The sequence below is a fragment of the Nicotiana sylvestris genome, chromosome 5, assembly GCF_000393655.2.
Source record: "Nicotiana sylvestris chromosome 5, ASM39365v2, whole genome shotgun sequence".
NCBI lineage: Eukaryota > Viridiplantae > Streptophyta > Magnoliopsida > Solanales > Solanaceae > Nicotiana > Nicotiana sylvestris.
Window position 1 is genome coordinate 175,615,238 of NC_091061.1, and position 17,839 is coordinate 175,633,076.

General features: G+C 33.1%; 4 protein-coding genes across 4 annotated transcripts; all 4 read right to left on the bottom strand.

The window, feature by feature from the left end:
* Positions 1-3,342: 3,342 nt before the first annotated feature.
* LOC104216600 (probable mannitol dehydrogenase) lies at positions 3,343-6,455 on the bottom strand. Its single transcript, XM_009766693.2, has 5 exons — positions 6,238-6,455; positions 6,049-6,162; positions 4,642-5,155; positions 3,797-3,950; positions 3,343-3,669 (listed from the first exon to the last, which is right to left on the bottom strand). Exons 1-5 carry the CDS (start codon positions 6,333-6,335, stop codon positions 3,467-3,469), a joined length of 1,083 nt encoding a protein of 360 aa, XP_009764995.1. The 5' UTR covers positions 6,336-6,455; the 3' UTR covers positions 3,343-3,466.
* Positions 6,456-10,303: 3,848 nt separating this feature from the next.
* On the bottom strand, positions 10,304-11,191 carry LOC138869685 (uncharacterized). Its single transcript, XM_070147327.1, has one exon. It carries the CDS (start codon positions 11,189-11,191, stop codon positions 10,304-10,306), a length of 888 nt encoding a protein of 295 aa, XP_070003428.1.
* A 131-nt stretch (positions 11,192-11,322) lies between these two features.
* On the bottom strand, positions 11,323-11,910 carry LOC104216602 (uncharacterized). The gene has a single exon (XM_009766695.1). It carries the CDS (start codon positions 11,908-11,910, stop codon positions 11,323-11,325), a length of 588 nt encoding a protein of 195 aa, XP_009764997.1.
* An 831-nt stretch (positions 11,911-12,741) lies between these two features.
* On the bottom strand, positions 12,742-17,337 carry LOC104216598 (8-hydroxygeraniol dehydrogenase-like). Its single transcript, XM_009766691.2, has 5 exons — positions 17,040-17,337; positions 16,255-16,368; positions 14,482-14,992; positions 13,274-13,427; positions 12,742-13,165 (listed from the first exon to the last, which is right to left on the bottom strand). Exons 1-5 carry the CDS (start codon positions 17,135-17,137, stop codon positions 12,963-12,965), a joined length of 1,080 nt encoding a protein of 359 aa, XP_009764993.1. The 5' UTR covers positions 17,138-17,337; the 3' UTR covers positions 12,742-12,962.
* Between the last annotated feature and the right edge of the window lie 502 nt (positions 17,338-17,839).

Sequence of the window (17,839 nt, forward strand, 5' to 3'; positions counted from 1 at the left end):
ATTTAGTTAATAGATGTATAATATATGTATAATTCATTTATACATAGAGGAGAAAAATAAAATTCCACCCCTTTGGCTAGGGCATTTTTATATATACCCACTTTTGGGGTCACCATTGAAGTTATACCCTCATAGCATAAAATTTTATAAAGTGTATCCGCTTAGATCTGAAGTAGTTTAATCTCTTTAATGTAATTTCAGAAATTAAATCCGAAGTTCTTCTATCTTTCAAGTGCAACTTCAGAAATTCGAATCTGATGTAGTTTAATCTCTTCAATGCAAATTCAGAAATCGAATATGAAGTTTTTCTATCTTTCAAATACAACTTCAGAAATTCGAATCTTAAGTAGTTCAACATATTGAATGAAACTTCAGATTTTGAATCTTATGTTCTGAAACATAAACTTGTTCTTCGATTTTCAACAATCAAATATATGATTCAATGCTCAAATCCACTCAAAATGAGCTTTAATTTGAAACATAACTTTTAAATATCATAAAAAATAAATTTCAGTCATCAAATTGTCGAAACAACATCAAATTTAACAAACCTTTTTTGCAACTAAGAAGAAGGACAAGGAACTCTAAGCACAAGAAGAAGAAAATAGCATTAAAGAAGAAAAGAAAGCTATATGTATCAAAAGTTGTTTAAAAATTTAGTATCAGCTTTTTTTAAAAGTAGGTATAAATTCAACAAATGATGCAAAATTGGACGCTACTTGAAAATTTAACCTTTGACTATGATTGTTGGGCCCACACAGCCCGAGCTAATCATAGCTAGTTTAATTATAGGTAGCACTAATTATTTTTTTTAGTGCTTAAAGAAAATACATCTTTTATGTTACCTTTACTACATGCTTTTATATTCACAAAAATGACATGACAATGTTAAGACCATTACTTTTAAAAATCTTTTTATTTTCTTGAACTTAATATGTAACTATATGAAAAACAGACTACAGAGGCAATATAGGAGAAGACAAAGTTCCAATAGCGCCATCACTTGTAAGCAGGGGTGTTCATGGTTCGGTTTGGATTGGTTTTTCCCTAAAAAGAAACCAAACCAAGTAAGTCGGTTTTTTAAATATTAGAAACAAACCAAACCAATTAAGTCGGTTTTTTCTTGATTAGGTTTATGTCGATTTTTCGGTTTTTTCGGTTATTTTTCGATTTTTTTCTTAAATATAAGACATACACTACCAAACACATATTTTGGCGACCACATTTTTAATGTAACACTATCAAATCAATTGCCCTTAGAGAAATCTATTATTTACCAAGATATATTGATGATAATTGAATCAAATAGTGATGAATAATTTAAGGACTCAATTACAAATATATTATTTTTAACATGAAATAGATTCTTACATTTAACAAAAGAAAACTACCAATCAAACTAGAATATAAAGGTAAAGAACTGTACTAAAAGTGCAAATGATTAACATTTACTATAAATTTTTTGAAACTTTGTATAACAGTATACATATATATAAGTGTAATTCTAAATTTAAAATAACTACTCCTATATTCGGTTTGGTTCGATTTTTTTTTTTGATTAAAACCAAAACCAAACCAAATTTGATCGGTTTTTAAATTTCAAAACCAAAACCAAACCAAAAAGTATCGATTTTTTTGGTCGGTTTTTCGGATTTTTATGAGCACCCCTAATTGTAAGCTCTACTTCCTTTTTTGATTTAGTTAATGTCTGTAACAACAAGTCCAAATAATAGCTACAGCTCCAGTTAAGATTGAAACAATTGGAACTGAAACTAAAGTTAATTAGCAGAGAAATTCGGTAATTTTGTTTTTACAGTAATGCATACTAGCCGTTTGATAAAATGCTTAACAGAAGTACCTGCCTTTCTTGTCAATCAATTTTTAAATTTGAATATTGAGATATGAAGAAAAGAAAAAGAAGTAATCTTTGCTACCAATAGACAGTGATTAATTCTTGATAGTGAGTAACTGAAAATATGCTGAGCATGAGATCATGAGTATAGATGGTAGTCCATAGATAGAGTAACGTGAGTGTAGAAGCTTTAGTAAGGTGCTGAAGTTCGTAAACATAGTTATGCAGAAGCCTGTGAGAAAAAATAGTATAGTGGATTTATAGCAGAAACTGAGCAGCACAGAGGCAGAAGCAAAAAAGATGGAAAGCTTTGTTCTTTAAGGAACAATATTAACATGTTGAATATGTTATTCTTTAGGTGAACAATATTAATATGTTTCAGATGCTTAAATTGGATGCACATTCAAGATGTTTACAAGGATTATCTAGCTTGTGGAACTCTGGTTTCCATAGGCTTATGAACTGGTTAGATGTTCAGGAATTCTACTTTATACTGGCATGATTTTATTCTTTGTGTCTCCTATGGTTCAGATTATGTAGGACTGAATAGGGCTGTTCATTCGGATCGGATATCTGAAATCCGAACCGATCCATTCAATTTCGGATTTTGGATTTTGGATTGTATTTATTAAAATTTCGGATTTCGGATCGGATTCGGATTGGTATATTTTAATCCGATCCGATCCGAAATCCGAAATTATTAGGCAATGTATAAATACTACAATTTAATTTCGGATAGTTTACTTCCTTTACATCTTACTCCAAGTTATTACCTTTACAATTGCTAGATTTAACTATATTGGCACCATAGTACTCTCATAATTGCATAAACATGAATTTTTCTTAATGTATTACCTCTTTTACAGAGAAAATATACATATTAGTTTGCAATTTTGAGTATAATACGATCCGAAATCCGATCCGATCCAAACTTTAAAATCCGATCCAATCCGATATAATTCGGATCGGATTCGGATTGCATTTTCTAAAATCCGAAATCCGAAATTCGAATCCGAAATGTGCTAAATCCGATCCAATCCGATCCGTGCACAGCCTAGGACTGATATCTTGAATTGAATGGGTTGTAAAAGTTTCTTCTTATGTATTGCCATTCAGTCGGTATGTGCTCCGTTTGACTTCTCTAACAAGGTTAGTTTCTGGATTTTTTGGTTACCTGTAATGTAACTTGTTTATGGGAAACTATTCTCCAGGAAGAAATCGACTAACTTTTTTCGTTGCTGGTGGAATTTTCTTGTTTAGTAAATCATATAAATTTATTTCCATCTTCTAGAGAGCAACACATATATTTGGCTTCACTGAAGATAGGGCAGCCCGTGCACTAAGATCCTACTACGACGTGAGGTCCAGGGAAGGGCCGGACCACAAGGGTTTATTCTACGCAGCCTTACCCATTTCTACTAGAGACTGTTTCCACAGCTTGAACCTCCGGGTTCATATTGAAGATAAAAGACATAAAATAATTTCCAATATTTGGAAAAACTACTCAACTTTCATTATTTATTTTCTTAACAATGTTTCACTTAGTAATCAAAATCATTGTTTTATGCCCAAAACATCATAAAATACTGGAATTACATGAAGCAGAACTCTTAATCATTCTGTTTTAAGGGTCTTAGCAACATCAATGACAAAACGGTATTTAACATCAGCTTTGGCAAGACGCTCCATTGCAGTGTTTACATAATCCATCGGAATAACTTCAACATCTGCTGTTATATTGTGTTTTGCAGCAAAATCAAGCATTTCTTGCGTCTCTTTCATCCCTCCTATACCACTTCCAGCTACAAGCTTCCTCCCTGTCATTATATGCAATTCTCAACTTACTTACACTACTATAGCAACTAAAAGATTTTAAATATGAGATGATAACACATTCCTTGCACCGTCATACCAAAATCTAGACAGTGAGAGTAGTCAACTCACCCATAAGCAATGAAAAGACTGGTAGCTCGACAGGTTTTGCAGGTGCACCAAGAAATATAAGCTTCCCATGAGACTTCAATAGCCCAATCAATGGATGTATGGGATGGTCCGCGGAGACTGTGTCAAGAATTCCATCCATTGTGCCCATAGCAGCCTATGGATATAGGAACCACAGTTGAGTACTACTATGTTAATCTATGACAATTAGATATTTGTTTTTATTTAAGTGATTCAAAATTTAATGTACTCCCCTATTGTTGTAAAGATACAATATTTTCTAAAAAGATGTATCAAATCTTTGTAGAACACATCTATTCATTAACGGAATAGATGTATACATTCTTCGTAGAAGGACATATCTATTCACTAAAATGTGCCTTGGTTATATTTCACGCACTATATGAATACCTACCCCACCATCCCAAGGAATTGACCAGTTAATCTTCCATATGACCTTGCCTTCCTCTAACTTTGTTCTTTAGTTCTTTCTCATTTCACTCTCGTCAAAAAGTGTCTTATCTAAATAATTACAAAAGCAGTTGAAGATTTAAGAGTTATTTGGAGCTTCTATTTGAGTGCACATTAGAAGACTCTTGAGTGGTTAGTTGTATTTTAGGAGTAGGACGTCATTTTGCTAATGCAGTTATCTACTACGGATACAGAGTCCTCAATAGCGTGCCTCAAACCGGTTTTCTTGCATCCTCAATTTTATCCCTTCATTTATTGTTAGCTATTGCATCTTGTGTGTCATAAAGTGTTCTTCTAGTTAGGACATTCATCTTTAGTATTTTATCCAGCAATAAATGGTAGAGAGAAAGAGATAAAGATTGATTAAAAGTAGTTACCTGCAGCTGATCCGGATCAGTACTAATCAAAAACGAATCAGCACCAAGATGTTCAATGGCTTCCTTCTGTTTGCTTTGAGATGTACTAATTACCGTCACCTTTAGCCCTAAAGCCTTGGCAAACTTGACACCAACATGACCGAGTCCACCAAGACCTACTACACCAATATGAAGACCTGGTTTATCTAGTCCAAAGTATCTCAATGGGCTGTAGGTTGTAATTCCAGCACAAAGGAGAGGAGCTGCAGCAGCTAGGGGCATGTTTTCTGGGACATGAATGACAAAATGTTCATCAACAACAATCATGTCTGAGTAGCCTCCATACGTTGGTGTTCCATCGTGGTAGATTGCATTGTAGGTGGCTATTCCCTTGGAACAATAATTTTCAAGATCGTTGGTGCAGTTTTCACAAGATCGACATGATCCAACTAGACACCCCACACCAGCTTTCTCCCCAACTTTGAATTTCTCCACCTTGCTACCAACCTCGGTTACTTCACCCACAATCTCATGTCTGCATCCATCATAAGAGTTAGAATTCAAATTTAAAGTATGAAAGCAAATAGAGCTATTGAATTTGAAGGTTGCAAGGAATGATCCTTAACTGAGCCAAAAACACTTGGACCTTAGCCAAGAACTACTAATGTTTGAGTTATATTTCGATACACTTACTGTCTAAAAGAGGTTGTGAGTTCGAGTCTCCCCAAGAGCAAGGTGGGAAGTTCTTGGAGGGAAGGATGCCGAGGGTCTATTTGGAAACAACCTCTCTACCCCAGGGTAGGGGTAAGGCCTGCGTACACACTACCCTCCCTAGACCCCACTAAGTGGGATTATACTGGGTTGTTGTTGTTGTTACTGTCTAAAAGAATTTTTAGACTATCAAGTCACATAACCGATAACTACCAGTAACGGTCCATACAAAGTGGGATTAGTAACATAGAGATAAGTCATGTTACTAGCTAGAAGAGGTTAAAATATGCAGATGGTGTAAAATATCTTTATACCGTCGGTGCTTATAAGTTAAATCCTAATGTTTTGACAAAGGACAAATTTTTCGGATGCAAGCATAAATGACCTTACTAATAATCCACTAAGCTCCCATTAACATGTTTCTATAACTCAAAAATTAGTTCAAGGGAATCATAGTTTAATTTATTTTTCTCTGAACTTCATACAGTTTCAGCAACAAATTCTCCTGTTTTAAATGAGGGGAACTCATGCCCACCTCCCAGCTATGACTTGTTAAGAGGTTATTTCCAATTCCTGGCTAAATTAAAATATTTGGTGGTACCATATGTCAAGAGCAATGTTATAAATGTGCAATATGTTGTAAATATCATAAGGTAGTAAGAGTTCTGCATATGCATGAAATATAATACTTTCAAGAATCTGAAATTGACACCATACCCAGGGACCATAGGATATTGAGAAAATCCCCATTCATTTTTCACTTGATGAAGATCAGTATGACAGATACCACAATAAAGAATCTTCAATTTCACATCCTTATCCCCAGTTTCCCTACAAACATTAAGTTGATAAAATCAAAATCTTGTCCTTATTACAAAAAATGATATCTTGTATAAAATCAATTACCTTCTGGAGAATTTAAAGGGGGAAAGTAACCCAGAAGTATCTTTAGCTGCCCAACCAAAAGCCTTAACAGGGTGCACTTCCTCTAGTGATTTCTCCATATTCCAATTCTTGAATTTCCTCTTTTCTTTTAGATGAAAAATTTAAAGGAAAAATGGGTGGTTCAGACAATGTTATTATTGGTAGTGGAACTATGGAAAATGGTGAAGTAAAGTGTAAGCGATGGGCTGTTTGTTAATGATGTATATAAGTAGAGTTTTTGGTCCCTCAAATATAACCTCGAGCATATTTAGTCCCTTAAGTATGCTAAGATAGAGCACCTTTAGTCTCACTAACACAATGTGTTCAAAAACTAATGGTGTTACCCAACTCTAATTCATGAAGCAAATCTTTTGCTCTGAAGCAAAACGTTTCCTATCCTTTTATTAGATAATGCAAATTATCACTATAATTCCTCATTTTTAGATAATGTCTTCTAAAATTTTGACCTTGAAAATATCCCCTTCTGTGCCAGTTTTCAATGAAAAAAGACATTGTATTGCCATTGTAAAAATAATAGCCAAAAAATATATAAAATTTGTATATATATATATATATATATATATATATATATATTATTTTGTATATATATACATTTTGTATGTTAATATACAAAAATTATACAAATTTTATATACTTTTTCGGCTACCAGATGTAAATAGTTTCTAGCACTGGCTAAAAGTGATAATACAACCTGGTTATCCGTTTGCTGCAATAATATGCCTAGAAGTGATCCTGGCAACTCTATTTTTTTTTTCAAATTTTAACTTTTCTTTTTGGAAAAAACAACCAAAATTTTTAAATGTTAATATATATATAAAAATATACACTTTTAGTAAAAATTTTCGGCTAATTATTTTTACATCGGTTACACATTATCATTTTCTCATTAAAAATCGGCGCAGGAGAGGATATTTTCAATGTCAAAATTTTAGAAGTCATTATCTAAAAATAAGGAATTAAAGTAATAGTTTACGGTATCTAATAAAACGAGAGGAAATATTTTGTTTCAGAGCAGAAGATTTGCTTCACGAATCAGAGTTGAGTAACACCGTTAGTTTTTTAACACACTGTGTTAGTGAGACTAAAAGTGCTTCACTTTAGCATACTTAAAGGACTAAATATGTTCAGTGTTATATTTGAGGGATCAAAATAAATATACCCTAAAAGATAAGGGATAATATTGGTCAAAAACCCTATATAAGTATGGCAAAATGACGTCATTGGTGATGTATTATAGAACTAAATTCTTGAAAAGTTGCTGTTGCTTCCTACCCATAGTTACCAATGTGGACTGGCAATTATGGACAAGAGAAAAAGTGTTCATTTGAATAGTTCTTAGACACAACATATTGGCCATCTTTAAACATAATTTGGACACGTTTGACGTCTTTGTTATTACCGTCATTATCTTTATCATTTTCTCCAAAGAAAAAGAAGTTAATAGAATAAACTTTAGTAGCTTACTAAAAAAAATGGTGGACAGATCAATGTTTGAAAATGACTAACATAGTGGCACTATCAATAACTCAATGTTTCGTTCAAGTTCAAAAGAAAAAATAGTATCAAATGAGATTGTTCGTGTTCCTTTGGGTAAATAACTAAGACCTAGTATCAAAAAAGAATAAATTATTTGATCCGATCCGTATTTGAGACGGTTAAAAATGGGTTATCCGGCGGATATTATCCATAATATGAATATTCATATTATCGATGACTTCTTGAATATGATCACTTTTGGGAGAATTCCTAATCTCCCAAACTTGAGGAACCCCCAGTTAGGGGTGTACATGGACTGAGTTGATTGGTTTTGATAAAAACCAAACCAAACCAACCATATCGGTGTGAATTGATTCGGTTTTATTGGGTTTTTTCGGATTTTTCGAGTTTTGTCACTTAAATACTATTTCAATCTTACTTTGTTAAATTTTTTTATAAGTAAATATATGTTTAGTAGAAATATAAAAATTGGCAAGCATATTATCTATTAAAATATTCTTACGAGTGAAGTTTCTTAGTAACATATAATAGTTATATTTTTAGTCGTTTGACAATAATTTTTCGTTGATGTACACTTTCAAGGTTAACCGAATTAGTAATTAAACATAAAAATCAATATGATACCTAACTAATAATAATCACTTCACATTCGAAATATATATAAGAATTTAATAGATCTTAACTTATGATACGAATATGGAAGAACAAAGAGATTACGCATTTCAGCAATACTTGATGAGAAATCGATCATATAACTCATTATTTAAGGTTATAAATATGGATTACTTCATATTCTATTAAATATTATATCCTGCAAGAGAATCCCAAATATTTCTAGATTTTTTTTAGAAAAAAGTCTATATAAAATCTTAAAAATATATATAAAAATTATATATTTATATGTCGGTTTGGTTCGATTTTTTTTTACTCAATACCAAATCAAATCAAACCAAACCTAGTCGAGTTTTTTAATCGGTTTGGGTAGACTTTTCGGTTTTTTGTGATTTTTCGGTTCGATTTGTACACCCCTACCCCCAGTTTGAGGCTTTACAAATATAAAAGTTAAACACATTAGTCATTCATTGGTTATCCATTTGGTTATTCATTTTTCAAGTGGATAATATGATTTTTATCCATATTCGATCCGTTTATAAAAAGTTCATTGTCTAGCCCATTTTTTAATGAATAATATGGATAGATAACTCTTCCTTCGAGATTTTTACACGGCTGATCTCTTCTTAAAAATTATTGTCATAAATAATAACATTTTCTGTTTATTCCAAAAATAACAGATTTTTTTTTACCTTTTTAGCAGTTTTGATAAATTATGTGGTTGTTTAAATTTAACTAACCCGCAATTTAAGGGATAGTTTTGATCATTATTAAATTTAACTAATTTAAAACTTTAACTAAACGTGGTATCTAATTAATTACTACCTTACGGCTGCCACCCCAGGGGCGGATCTAAAGGTGTGAGTATGGTTCCCGGGAACCCAGTAGCTTTTGGCTAGATCCCGTATTTGTATTAAGGAAATCTTTTAATGTATAAGAATATTTAGTTGGGAACCCAGTTCTTTAGTCTGGTTATTATAATATATTAATTTAAAATCGATGTAGGAACCCATAAACTAAAAATTCTAGATCCGACTCTGTGCCACCCTATTTTCTGATGCATTGTGTCCTTATCCTCACACCTTTTATATCCTTATTCATATATTTTTCTATGATCTGTAAGAAGTCCAGTGATCAGAAGCATTTTTCATATTTCTACTCAACCAAAATTAAATGGTATTTGAGACTTATTCTTCTTCAATGTCTCTTGTTCTTCGGGAAAAAAACATCATTTCACTTTTTCCGCACAATTTTTCTTTTCTATTTTGCTATTAAAGGAATAACATACGGATATACATGTATAGTCCGAAATTATACATTATATATATATACATGGACGAAGCTAAGTTGGCCCAATGGTGGTCAACTGAACATCCTTCGCCGAAAATTATACTAGGTATAAGGCAAAATATTACTTCTAATTAATTAAATATAGACTTTTAGTACCCTTGCATAGCCCATGGCAAAAGGTGTTCATATATATATTAATTATATTTTATATAATATAATTGGTAGTGGTTTGGTAATCCTTGTATATTATTCATATAAATTTGGTATAATATGTGTATAGAATTGAAAAAATATCACATAAACTGCTTATACACATATTATACTAAATACATGTATATATACATGGGCTTTTCCTTATAAATACATGGTTTCAAATGTATATATACCGAGCTGTTTATATGCATATTATACTAAATATATGTATATACATATGGTTTTTTTTTTAAGTAACTTTATTACCAAGGGCAAAATATGTACAATCATGATATTACTACTAAACATTTATCTACTATCCCCTTCTCGCTTATGGTATTATCTATTCAATACTAAGGAAATGTTCAGACTCATTACTACTAAAATGTCAATATTATCCTACTCTTCTTCTAACTCTTTTCCTCCGGGACAATTTTCAGGGGTAGAAATTCATGGATTCCAGTTGCTTTGTAATCTTCAAGTTGTGGCTCCCTCGACAGTGTATATCTTGCACTATTAGCATGCCCAGATTGTCAACAGTTCTTCTTCTTCTTTGAAATATTCTTTGATTTCTCTCTTTCCAAATATAGTAAACACTACATGCCAGCACCATTCTATACATTTCTGCTTTTGCGTTTTTCTCATTTGCAAATTTAATCGCCCACTCCTGCTCTTGCACCCATCCCATAATTTGTTTATGCACTCCTTGCCATATGAGTAATTTATTCCATAGAGCTGCAGAGAAGCTACACTTAAAAAATAAGTGATCAAGTGATTCATTATCATGTTCACACAATGGACAAACCAAATTATTAGCAATGCCCCACTTGGCTAATCGATCTCTTGTGTACAATCTTCCATGTGCTACCAACGTCAAATTGAATACCCATTTAGGACACCCTGCATTATTACAGACAAGTCTCTTCCAAGTAACCTTTGGGAAAGTAACTCTCAATCTCTGATAAAGTTTTTTGATAGAAAAGGAATTCAGGGCTAGAATATCAGAATGAGTGTATCTTGCTTCTTCAAAATTCTTTTTGGCCTTCATTATTTTCCTAACCATCGAGGAAGCTTGGTTTGGATATGTATCCCAAACTTGCCTCCCTTTAATATAGTAGCAATTAATCCATTGAATCCACAACTTGTCCTTCTTTTTGCTCAAGTTCCAGTAATGTTTGCTTACTGCTGCCTTATTCCATATATGGACCATAACATTAAAGCCACCAGCTGAGTGAGGATAGCAGAACTTCTCCCAAGCCAGGAGAGATTTATGTGACGTTTCATTTCCCCCAGTCCAAAGGAACTTTCTACACACAGCTTCCATCTACACACAGCTCCATTCATCCCGGTGCTTAAGTTCTTCCAAATTCGTATGTTTAGGGTTGGGTACATTTTGACCTAATAGTTTGATGGATCATTTCAAATTTAACTTGTTAGGTCAAGTCAACAAATAGGTCATGACCTATTTAGTCCATCGCATCCCCGTGCTTTCATGTCATCAATATCCTTTAATGCTAGGAATACTTCTGCACTAGTTACTGACCTTATTAGATCCCTCTGTTGTTTATTGAGAAGTACCAGACCATCCCTTATAATTGCTGGATAAATTGCAGGCAATGCCACAACTGCTGTACCCAAAAGCTTCTTGAAAAAACCTATTACTTCTGTTTTTATCCCAGCGGCAGCTTGAATTTGCACACCTTGTTCATCTGACAGACTGCTAATATTATTTTGGGAATATCTGCTCGTCATGTTTGCAAAAAAGTAGGCTGAGTTTGAATCCCCTACTTTCAACCATTGGACTCTTGACTTTTGTTTATAGATACTCTCCTCAATCATCCCCCATGTCTCCAATTGCCTTCTCAGTTTTTTTTCCTCTTCAATCAAAATACTATCCTGCTTATGTTGTCCCATTCTTTCCTGTATTTCTCGTAATTGATTCCTGATATGCTTCAGTTTGCCTTCTACTCCCTTAAATTGCTCTATGTTCAGTGTTTTCAACCTCTGCTTAATGCACTTCAATTTATTCCATATTCTTCTCATATATGTTTCAGGAGTAGGTAGCTTCCAACAATTATCAATTAAAAGTAAGAAGTCTTGATGTTCAGCTATACAATTAAAAAATCTGAACGGCTTATTTTTTCCCCCTATGTATTGATCAAATTTAATCTTCATGGGAGAGTGATCAGAGAACTGTGGCTCCATAATATGGGTGTTTTCTTATAAATACATGGTTTCAATGTATATATACTACATACATGCATTAAATTTTTAAGCAAAATATATGCATATTCTTTTTCTAGATATGCAAAGAAATGATAGTTAAATAAATATATAAATGGTATAATATGTTCTACATAAAATAGACAAAATATTTGATTTTGTACATAGAAACTAGTATAATTTTGCTAGGGTTATATTTATATAAAAGAGTCCATGTACGGAAAGGAAAAAATTTGCTATGGAATGATTTGGTTTCCAACGAAAAAATAGGAAAAGATATTTCCATTAAGTTTTTTATAAGAAATTGATTTACATTCAAAAAAAGGAAAGGATATTAAATATGATACGGCCGTTTTTACTGTTGTAGCTTGATTTTGGTAAGACATTACCATATTTGAATCGAAAAGAATCTGCTATATGTATAAATATCTTACTGCCTTACTTGTTAATCATTATCTGATGCCAATCTTCCGTGATATCTCTTTAAAAGTGTGCTAGTAATGAAAATCTCTCTTTCTTATTCAACCAAGTGCATCATTCGGCTTTATTAGAGCATGTGTACCAACAGATAAATACATACATAAAATACCTAATTTGGTGGAGAGACTATGGATTCACATATCCATAAATTACCCTATAAATACGCCCAAGTTTAAAGGAACGAGACCAGAAGTTGTGATAAAATAGCACAGCCAAATAAAAAAAATACAGAGTAGTTATTCTCTACTAAGACAAACCAGAAAGTCTCGAGCCTTTTTAAAAGATTGGACAACTATAGAGCTAAGCAAAGACAATGCTATTATTAAGACTTGTTTAACACACGAGCTGAGAAAATCAACAGTGATTTTCAAGAACCAAAAAATGATTTAAGCTTAAGTAGAGTTTGACTGGTTGCCAATATCGAGCACGAATCGATACTTCACATCAGACTTCAGTAGGCGATCGACAGCAGTGTTCACATAGTCCATTGGCACGACTTCAACATCTGGTGTTATATTATGCTTTGACGCAAAATCTAACATTTCCTGAGTTTCTTTTATTCCTCCTATAGCACTCCCAGCCACTAGCTTCCTTCCTGTTTTCCACGTTATGTACATCAGTATGAAGTTTAATAGTAGTTTAAATTATATACACCGTTATTGTAAGAAAGGAAAAAAAGGAAAAGAAAAAGCGATGTGCTTACCCAAAAGCAAGGGAAAAACTGGCAGTTGAAGTGGTTTTGCATATGCACCAACCATAACAAGCTTCCCATTAGGCTTTAACATACCAAGCAATGGCAAAAGTGGATGATCTGCTGAAACTGTATCGATAATGCCATCCATTGTGTTCAATGCACCCTGTTATAATAGCCAACATAAAACAAAGATTTAAATTACATGTGGTAAAATCAACCCATTTTTTAGTAATCCGCCCAATTTTAAACCGTTTAGGTCATGACCTATTTGTTGACTTGACCTAACAGGTTAAATTTGAAATGATCCATCAAACTATTAGGTCAAAATGTAACCCGAACCTAAACAAACAAATTTGGAAGAATTTAAGCAAATGATTTGTAAAAAAAATATATTCGCTTTTACAACTTCTTTCAATAAGGAGGTAAGATTGTCTCGTGTTGGACGGATTGAGTATGACAATGACCCGTTATTCACCCATCTTAAGAAAAAGGGTAGCCTGATTCACTAAGCTCCCGCTATGCGTGGGGTCCGAGAAAGAGCGGTACCCAAGAGTTTATTGTATGCAACTAGGGCTGTCAAATTTGGCCCAAGCCCAAATGACCCGCCGAACCCGCCCAAGGTTGGGTTGGTTATTGACCCGCCCATTTATTGAACTTAGCTCATCTTTACCCAACTCATCTCAACCCAATTAAAGTTGGGCTAAATTTTAGCCCAAATTGATCCATGAACAAGTTTGTCAAAATATCTTAAGAATAATTTTATTTTTTGTTTAATATTTTAAATATGACCATAACAAAAGCAAAAAAGCCTTATTTAGTAATTATACAATTTATAAGAAAATAACACATATTAATTAAAGTTTAATAAGAGTTGGGCGGGTTGGGTTATAACCCGAATTTTAACCCATTTTGACCCAACCCATCTTAGCCCAAGTAACTTTGACCCGCCCAATTATTGACAACCCATTTTAACCCGCCCAAAATTGACCCAACCCGCCCATTTGACACCCCTATATGCAACCTTACCCTGCATTTCTGCAAGAGGCTGTTTCCACGGGTTGAACCCGTGATCTCTTGGTTGGGTCATTACACAATGTACTAATTAACCAGTTTAGACCTGCCCAAGTTTGACTCGTCCATTTGCCATCTCCAATTTAAAGCAACATACCATATACAATCTCCATTCAACAAATAAAAAACCACTGAATTATACACACCTGAATCTCCTTAGGCTGGCTGCTAAGTACAAACAAATCAGCACCAAGATGTTGAAGAGCTTCATCTTTTTTACCAATAGAGGTACTAATAACTGTGACTTTAGCTCCAAAAGCCTTAGCAAATTTCACAGCCATATGACCAAGACCACCAAGACCAACAACACCAATATGCATTCCAGGCTTATCTAGTCCAAAATATTTCATTGGACTATAAGTTGTGATCCCAGCACACAGTAAAGGAGCTGCTTCCATTGGCAAATTCTCAGGCCAATGAACTACAAAATGTTCATCAGAAACCATGATATCGGAGTAACCTCCATACGTTACTGTTCCATCGGAGTTAGTACCATTAGCAGTCGGTATCTGACCAGGACAGTAATTCTCCATATCATTGTCACAGCTTGCACATTTACGACATGATCCTACCATGTATCCAACTCCTACTTTGTCTCCAACTTTAAAATTCTCAACTTTTGTACCGACTTCAGTCACCACACCCACAATCTCATGCCTATTTCAAATAATTCAAGTAAAGACTTTAGTTCTATACACGGAAAGTATAAAAAAGTATTTTATACAATCAGATTATCTTGGTACATATGAATTGATTAGCGGATAAACATGTAACTAGCTTTAGTATCACAATTACTACATAGTGAAAAAATATTATGTGCATATAAGTTAAATCCTTTACGGAAATAAACAAACGTCAAATATGTTAATGTTTTGTAGTTTCGAACTACTCCCTCTGTTTTCAATTTAGATGACATATTGACAACAGCTTGGCCTCGTTATTGCTCATGACTTGATATAGAGCCGTGTAGTCGTCGGTTTACCACCAAAATGCCTATGAGATTGTGGTCGGCCTTTCGAAAGCTTTCTTCTTAACTTTTCTGAGAAGCCTTTTACAACTATACTGTAAAGGACAGGGGATGTTCACCTTTGGAAACTTAGCTACTTAAGTCCTTCTCAAAAAGTCCTTATCGAAAGTCAATTGGACTAAACTTTGAAGCTAAATTAGATTAGTTTAATTCAATATTTTAAAAATGAAATTTAGCTATTCAAAAACTATATGAAAAGTACTATAAGTTGTAATTTTTCTCATATAAATATGATTAAAAATATATATTTTAAAATGATGGTCAAACTTCATACATTTTGATCTAAATTGGAACGAAACGTGTCATCTAAATTGGATCGGAGTCACCATTACTTTGACAAGTTGTAGGGGCATGGAGTAGAGTTATTGGCTCTTGTCAGTCCCACCTACATTTGGGGCAGGCACTGAAGGCAAACTTTATTAACCCATTAAAGATTTAAAGGCTGTCTTCACTCCATCACTTCTGAGAATATTAATAAGATTTAGATCTAGTGAAAATTAAACGTACAACCCGAGATCTAAAAATAATACACAAGAAATTTTTATAGAATCATTTTTTTCTATTAAAACTATAGAATTATGCTGAATAATTTCCTTGTATCATTTTTTGGGTTTGAAATATTGTACAAAGATTAATTCTTTCTTATTTTGTATAAGTACCTATAGTAGAAACATAAAATGGACGAGTTTACCCCCTGTGTTAATTTTATTCTTTTTTTTAACCTTACATTATTTTGATTTTCTTTCATTGGATGCATCACATACTTTAATCCTTTTACGACAACTTTTTAAAGTTATATCTTTCAATAACAATGATGAAGAAAATATATTTGTCTCGAAATGCGCAAAAAGGAACAAAATTAAAGGCAAAAGAAAATGAAGAAACACATTACCCAGGTACAACAGGATATCTAGTGACTCCCCATTCATTCTTGATAAAGTGAAGATCTGTATGGCAAATTCCACAATACAAGACTTTGAATTGCACATCTTTCTCCCCAGTAGCCCTGCACCATTCAAAAGATTTTTCACATACATGGAAGTGACTCAGGGGCGGATTTAGGGGGGCGCAAGGGGTTCATCCGAACCCCCTTCGCCGAAAACATACACTGTATATATAAGGCAAAATCTGTTTTTTACCTCTATATATTAAGTTTTGAACCCCTTAACACAATCCAAAAGTGTAGTTTAGTGGTCAAGGGGGTTCAGAATCTACATAAGGTTATGAGTTCAATTCCCACTAGATACAATTTTTTTTTTTAACCCCCTTCGTGGAGATCCTGCCTCCGCCACTACATGGAACCATTTTTCTAAAAAGAAAAAAAAAAGAGAAAAAGTTTAAAAATTTTATGTACTAACAACTTAAAAAAATATTTACACAATCAAATCACTTACAATGTAATAATAGGCAAATATCTATGTCCCATTTAGTGATATATAACTAGTAGCAGAGCCAGAAATTTTGCATGTTCAAAAATTTATTATATATTTATAAAAAGTAATTTTTGACCTATATACATAGTATAATTTTCTATATAATCACCATAATTTTCCTATTTGAACACGCTTCATTCTGTGTGGCTACGCAATTGTATATAACATGACAAGAATAGTAACTATTAACATACTAGAATAGGTTAAACTACACCGATCGCGTAAAATATAATTACGTTAATACCTTCTTGAAAAGTTGAAAGGAGAAAGAACCCCAGAAGTGTCTCTAGCTGCAAATCCAAAAGCCTTCACTGAATGCTCTTCTTCTGGGTTTTTTGCCATTTCACCTAATTAAAAAATATAACCAAAAAATATAGCTAGCTATAACTAAGAATGCCTAGAAAATGAGACTGAGAAAACGCATGGACAAAGACAATATATTTATAGTATTAGTTGGGAAGGTTTTTGCTTTATTACTATTTTAACTTGTTTCAAGAAATATACAATGGATTTAAAGGAAACTTTCTACTGTATGTGGAGATGGGGCTAAATGAATTTATTTTTGAGTGTACAAGTAGTTGAATTAGAGAAATGAAGTAAATGCTTGCAATAATGGTTCAACTACTAGGTTTGATGAAAGTTAATACAACGACAATGGTTTGCCATCAATTTTGGTCCGGAATCTCGTGAGACTCGTGCTTTCTAGGGAAAAACCTTAGTCACACCTGGTTCTTGTTTTACTCAAAGATGAAGAGGTAAATCCTAATTAAAGATAATTAACTCTAGATCCGAGATGAATAATATGAATAGAAAAATATATCCGAGTATAAATGTTGGCCGTGATTATGGCCAAATTTAATAGCATAAAGAAAGATGCATTAAATAATAAAATGTAAATAAGGGAAAAGATTCACCAAATCTTGAGTGGAGCGGATCCTCTTTCATTTGATAAAGACGAATGATAACAGATACAAGAACCTCAGGACCCTTTTTGGATCTGATGAAGGTCCGGGATCATAGATCCTCTAATCTCTTTAAAGAGGT

Coding starts and splice junctions, on each gene's coding strand:
- LOC104216600 (XM_009766693.2), bottom strand. CDS start 6,335: ATGGAGAAATCACTAGAGGAAGTGCACCCTGTTAAGGCTTTTGGTTGG. Junction 5,156..6,048: donor CAATATCCTATGGTCCCTGG/GTATGGTGTCAA, acceptor TGATGGATGCAG/ACATGAGATTGTGGGTGAAG. Junction 3,951..4,641: donor CTGATCCGGATCAGCTGCAG/GTAACTACTTTT, acceptor CTATATCCATAG/GCTGCTATGGGCACAATGGA.
- LOC138869685 (XM_070147327.1), bottom strand. CDS start 11,191: ATGGAAGCTGTGTGTAGAAAGTTCCTTTGGACTGGGGGAAATGAAACG.
- LOC104216602 (XM_009766695.1), bottom strand. CDS start 11,910: ATGAGAAGAATATGGAATAAATTGAAGTGCATTAAGCAGAGGTTGAAA.
- LOC104216598 (XM_009766691.2), bottom strand. CDS start 17,137: ATGGCAAAAAACCCAGAAGAAGAGCATTCAGTGAAGGCTTTTGGATTT. Junction 16,369..17,039: donor CCTTTCAACTTTTCAAGAAG/GTATTAACGTAA, acceptor TGAATGGTGCAG/GGCTACTGGGGAGAAAGATG. Junction 14,993..16,254: donor AGATATCCTGTTGTACCTGG/GTAATGTGTTTC, acceptor TATTTGAAATAG/GCATGAGATTGTGGGTGTGG.